Below are 6,107 nucleotides of genomic sequence, written 5' to 3'. Positions count from 1 at the left end.
CCCGGGAGCGAATTCTAGACGGACTTGGGAGCTCCGGGCCAGGGAACGGCGGCGGTGCCGCGGCGACAGCAACAGAAAGCGCAGCTGCTCGGCTGTAGTACACGCCCCCTTTCCGCTCCGGTGACAGTTTCTGCGGAACGTCGCGTTTGAGATTTCTGGAGCGCACCCAGCGGGACGATCGTGCTCCCACCGGATCAGTTGGGCCAGGTGACGAAGGAACGGTTTCCTGGTTTACCACTCCCAACCCCTAGGCAGCTCGGACCTCAGGGGCCTAAAGATGCTGAGATCTATGTGGAATTTTCTGAAACGTCACAAAAAGAAATGCATCTTCCTGGGCACGGTCCTCGGAGGTGGGTGATAGCGTGCGTGGAAAGAGGGCATTGGCAGAAGGGGGTGCGGAAAGATGTGACTTCCGTCTAAATTAGGGAGAGACTGGGCGACCGTAGTCCGGTGTGTGTAGAGGGGATTCATTTTAACCATGAATTTTAACCAAGCTTGCTGGGTGACAAACCTCCAAGGTTCTTTCCCTCTCTGCAGTTGTGGGGTTTCTCTATACTCTGAACTCTGTGTCTCTTACCCTGTTTCTCCCCTGTCCTTTTTTTCTCACGGACCTTGAGAAAACACACTGCAGTTAAGTTTCTGTTTCAAGGCGCCATTCTCTTACAGACAGATGTTTTTTTTTAATTCTTCTCTATTGCTTTCCTGTGAGATTTCTCACTTCTTTTTGGTACTCCCATTACTTGGTGTATTTAAGTATATTAAGTGGCTTTGACCCTTACCAGGAGTTTTGTAATACTCTAGTAGAGTTCCCTAAAACCTGCATTTTGGGTGATGTTTAAAGTTTATTTGAATTTTTGTAAACAGTACAATTGTACTAAAGTACCAGAAGATATATACTAGACAAAAAAAAAAAAAATCAATACTTTAACTCTCTTTCTGCCATTTTACAATACAAAATATGCTAAGAAAATACTTGAGAGTTGTTGTGCAATCTTGCTCAGGATATTCAAAGTTGCCTATCTGGTTCTCTAGTTGACAACATTGCGTAGACTGAGAGGAGATTTAGAAATAGATAAGATAAAAATCTTTGAAACGCTTTTTTCTTATATGATACTCATAATGTGCAGAGATTTGAAGGCGGGGATAAGAAGCCTTGTGAATTATGAAATCTAGGAACATTAGGCTAAAAAAGAAGGACTTTTTAGAGCTTGAGTTTTTGAGAAATAGTCTTATCACAAACTACGTGCTTTGATCACAGAAGTACTTAAAAATCAAGAACAGAAGTTTCCCAAAGAATTTGGTTGTTTTTCTCTTACTATTAGATTATATTCTATTACCCCCAATTTGTAATTAACAATACTCTTAGCATTAGTGATTCAGATTTGGTGATTCTTTTTTATCTTCAAAGTTTGAAACAGGCTTCGTATTGATCAGGCAAGGATTGTCTTTTGCATGTCTCTGAAGTCTATCACAAGTCAACAATGAGCGTATGTATTGTTTTCATCTAATTATTTGAGAAATAAAATGTATTTCTCAAATACATGTAGATAAAATGTATTTTTCTGATATCTTCATCGTCTGGTTTCTAAGATATATTTAAATTGTACTAAAACTACTGAATCCCGTTTATTTGTAGAGGCTAATGATATATGTGTGATGGAAGAAATATTTTAAAAAAAAACCTTTTTACCACTTTCCTACTACTGAAGGAAGGACAATTACCTCTCTTTAGCAATCTCAAAAGGAATAGCTTACCCCTTCAGGTTTACTTAACAGCCTAATGATAGATTAGAAATTATCACAGAAGAAGCAAAAGAACATGCTTAAGAGGTAGTTGTAGATTTAAAAAAAAAAAAAAAAAACCTCTTGAGAGCTTTATAATTAAAGATTAAAAGGAATAAAAAAGTTCAGAGAGACAGAAAGAGAAAATAATCTTAATGTTTTATAACAAAAAGGAAGTCAGTCTGGAAAAAAAGAGAGAGAGATGACCATGTTTGGCATTTGTTTGAGCCTCATATTCTTTCTGCTTCAGAGGAAAGGTCTGTAACGTGTTAGATTTCAGTCATTTTAATTTAAGAAATAGTTATTAAGTGCCTGTATGGTTGAAGATAATATGATTGGAGCTACAAGATTTCCAGAGATTTTTGATAGTAGTAGTAGTTGTTGTTGTTAGTTGCCATCGAGTCAGTTCCAACTCCTGGCAGCCACATGTGTTACAGAGGAGAGCTGCTCCATAGGGTTTTCTTGGCTGTAATCTTAATGGAAGCAGATAGCCAGGCCTTTTCTTCCTTGGTACCTTTGGGTGGGTTCAAACTGCCAACCTTTAGGTTAGCAGTCAAGCACAAACTGTAACTACCATTTATTGGTTCCTCACTGTATGCCCTGAACTGTGCTAAGCTCATTCTGTACAGTGGGGATGATAATAGGCTAATTATCATTATTCCCATTCAAAAATGTAGGAACTAGAGTTCTATGAAGTTAAGAAACATGCCCAGGGTCTCAGAGTTAGTAATGAGAAAGCTGGAATCTAGCCCAGGTGTGTTAAACCCCAAAGCACATTCTCTTTCCACACTATACCACTGTGCTTTCATGGATTTTATGGTCTAGCAGGAAGGAAAAACAAGTATATGAATAATTAAATACAAAACCATAAGACAGATGGAAAAAATGCTGTAGAGATCATATTGTGAAAAAAAAAACAAGAAGGACTTCACAGAAGAAGTGGCACATTTTGACAAGTTTGAATGTAGGTAAGATGTCAACACAAATACTCAAAGAAGTTTGGCCACTCAGAGGTGGAAAAAAACCCTGAGTTGTAACTTTGGGTTGCAGGCCTCCTTAATAGGCATTTTTGTTTCCCAGCATTTTGGATGGATAACTGCTATAGACCAATTTGTATAATTTGATCAGTTTGTGAAAAGACTGGAGGAGTGGTTCTCAAACTTTTTGGTCTTAGGTCTCCTTTGCACTCCTGTGTTAGTCATCTAGTGCTTCTATAACAGAAATACCACAAGCAGATGGCTTTAACAAAGAGAAATTTATTCTCTCACAGTCTAGGTGGCTAGAAGCCCAAATTCAGGGTACCAGCTCCAAGGGAAGGCTTTCTCTCTCTGTTGGCTCTGCAGGAAGGTCCTTCTCATGTGTCTTCTCCTGGCGTAGGAGCTTCTCAGCGTCGGAACCTCAGGCCCAAAGGACGTGCTCTGCTCTAGCCGTTGCTTTCTTGGTGGTATGAGGTCCCAGTGTTTCTCTGCTCACTTCTCTCTTTTAGATCTCAAAAAGAGACTGGCTTAAAGACACAATCTAATCTTATAGATTGAATCCTACCTCATTAACATAACTGCCACTAATCCCATGTCATTAACATCTTAGAGGTAGGATTTACAACACACAGGAAAATCACATCAGATGATAAAATGGTGGAGAATCACACAATACTAGGAATCACGGCCTAGCCAAACTGATATAAATTTTTGGGGGACACAGTTCAATCCATTACATTCCACCCTTTGGCCCCCTAAATTTCACATTCTTGCCACATGTAAACAGATTCACCCCATCATATCATAGCAAAAGTCTTAAATCAACTCCAGCTCCAAAATTTCTTCCACATCTGTGAAATCTACAATACAAGTCATTTGCTTCTAAAGTACAATGGTGGAGTAGGCACAAGCTAGACATTTCTATTACAAATGGAAGACATTGGAGGGAAAGAAGGGATAACAGGCACTAAGCAAGTCAGCAGAATAAATTACATTAGCCCTCAAGGCTTGAAAATAATCCTCTGTTCTCTGAGACCATTTAGACAGTGGCCCTGCCCTCCTGATGCTTGGTATTGGCCACATTCTCTGGATTCTGAGTGGATGTCCCTCAGTCCTGGCTTCAGCTCCGCTTCCAGGCCCACTGGAATGACAACTCTGCTCCCTCGGCTTTGGGCGGCCCCATTCTAGTCCATCTGAGTGGCATCTCCACTCTTGGAGACTGAGGTAGCTCTGCTTCCTATGTTCCTTGTCTCTTCAGCTTCTACTTCCTGGCTCCTTGGCCTCTGGACCCCTTGAGCCTTTCTGCCCTCATCTGCCCTGCTGGAGCAAGTGTTCCAAAGCTCTGTAGCTCCACCGATAAATGCCTGGAGGCATCCCACTCTGCCAGTAAACATTAAACATCCACCAGAAGGCACTCAGCTCCCTTGCTCAGTGGGTCAATGGGTTGGCAAGCCTAGCTCCGCCAGTAAGTGCCTGGAGGCACCCTACTCTGCCAGGAAGCCTCCTGCACGAAGGCACTAAACTCTCTCCCTCTGTGGGTCGACTCCAGCACTGTTTCCCGCTGGTCTCCTAGTTCTGCTGCTGCCATTACTCTGCTGCTGCCGTTTCTCTGCTGTTCCTTCTGAGTCCTGACCAGAATTGTCTGACGTCCATAATTCCACCAACAGTGTCTTCAAGGCAACGGCTTCCACATTTTAGGTGTCTGTTAGAGCTGCATCCCACTCCTGGTACCAAATTCTGTCTTGGTTATCTAGTGCTGCTATAACAGAAATACTACAAGTGGATGGCTTTAACAAAGAGAAATTTATTCTTTCACAGTCTGGGAGGCTAGAAGTCCAAATTCAGAGCCCCAGCTCTAAGGGAAGGATTTCTCTCTCTGTCAGTTCGGGAAGAAAGTCCTTATCATCAATCTTCCCTTGGTCTAGGAGTTCTCCGCACAGGAACCTCAGGTCCAAAGATGCGCTCTGCTCCTGGGACTGCCTTCTTGGTAGTAGAAGGTCCCCACGTCTCTGTGCTCCCTTCTGTCTTTTATATCTCAAAAGAGATTAGCTTAAGATACAATCTGATCTTGCAGATTGAGTCCTGCCTCATTAACATAATTGCCACTAATCCTATCTCATTAACATCATAGAGATAGGATTTACAACACATAGGAAAATCACATCAGATGACAAAATGGTGAACAATCACACAATCCTGGGAATCATGGCCTAGCCAAATTGATACACATATTTTGGGGGGACACAATTTGATCCATGACAACTCTTAAAAATTATTTCCCATTGCCATTGAGTTGATTCTGACTTGATGACCCTGTAGGACAGAGTAGAACTTCCCCATAGGGAAGCAGACTGCCACATCTTTCTCCTGTGGAGCAGCTGGTGGGTTCAAACCACCAACCTTTCAGTTAGCAGCTGAGCACATTAACCACTGCACCACCAGAGCTCCTTTAAAAATTATTAAGGACCCTAAATAGCTTTTTAAAAAATGTATATCTATTAATAGCTACCATATTAGAAATTAAAACCAAGAAATGTTCTAAATATTTATATCTCATTTTAAAAAACAGTAAGACCATTACACATTTACATATATATTTTTATAAAAATAGCTATATTTTCCAAAACTAAATGGCATTGTTTTACACTTTTGCAAATCTCATCGATGTCTAGCTTAACTATAGGAAGCTGGGTTCTTATATCTGCTTCTGCCTTCAGACATCCTGTTGCGATTGTACACATCATATAGCCTCTAGAATACTCCACTGTATGCCTGCCTGAGTTTCCTAGGGCCGCTGTAACAAACTGCCACAAAGGAGGTGGCTTTAAAGAACAGAAATGTATTTTCTCCAGTTCTGGGGACTAGAAGTCCAAATTCAAGGCATTGGCAGGGCTGTGATCTCTCCCTGTGGGAGAAGGTCTAGAGGAAGATCCTTCCTTGTCTTCTCCAACTTCTGTAGCCCCAGTGGCATTCCTTGACTTGTAGATGGATCCTCCCATGCTGTCTTCTCCCTATATGTGACTCTATTTCCATGTCTGTCTGTCTCCTTTATGAAATGTTACTCAGAAGGGATTAAGACTAGGACCCACCCTACTCTAGTATAACTTTCTTAGTTTAACCGATATCATCTGCAAAGAAAAACCTTATTTCTCCAAACATGATTACATTCACCATTGCAGGGGTTAGGACTTAAACATATCTTTGTCAGGGACACAATTCAGTCCATAACAACACTCATGAGAGCATGAGAATGAAAAAAGGCAGATAATGTTTTAGTGTTATGAAAATAGTTTTGACCTCCCAGATCCCCTGAAAGGGTCTTTGAGAGCCCTGAGGGTCCCCAGACCA

General features: G+C 41.3%; 1 protein-coding gene across 1 annotated transcript in view; it reads left to right on the top strand.

Annotated features, from left to right (window-relative positions):
• The first annotated feature begins 22 nt into the window (after positions 1–22).
• The window catches only part of PEX3 (peroxisomal biogenesis factor 3), a 64,263-nt gene continuing 58,178 nt past the window's right edge, over positions 23–6,107 (top strand). Inside the window, exon 1 of the mRNA XM_004368862.3 lies at positions 23–350. Coding sequence (XP_004368919.1) covers positions 278–350 — 73 coding nt within the window. The 5' untranslated portion in view covers positions 23–277. The remainder of the gene's footprint in view (positions 351–6,107) is intronic.

The sequence above is a fragment of the Trichechus manatus genome, unplaced genomic scaffold (genome assembly GCF_000243295.1).
Source record: "Trichechus manatus latirostris isolate Lorelei unplaced genomic scaffold, TriManLat1.0 scaffold00002, whole genome shotgun sequence".
Lineage (NCBI taxonomy): Eukaryota > Metazoa > Chordata > Mammalia > Sirenia > Trichechidae > Trichechus > Trichechus manatus.
Note: the sequence above shows the minus strand (reverse complement) of the source record. Positions and strands in the feature narration are given on the sequence as shown.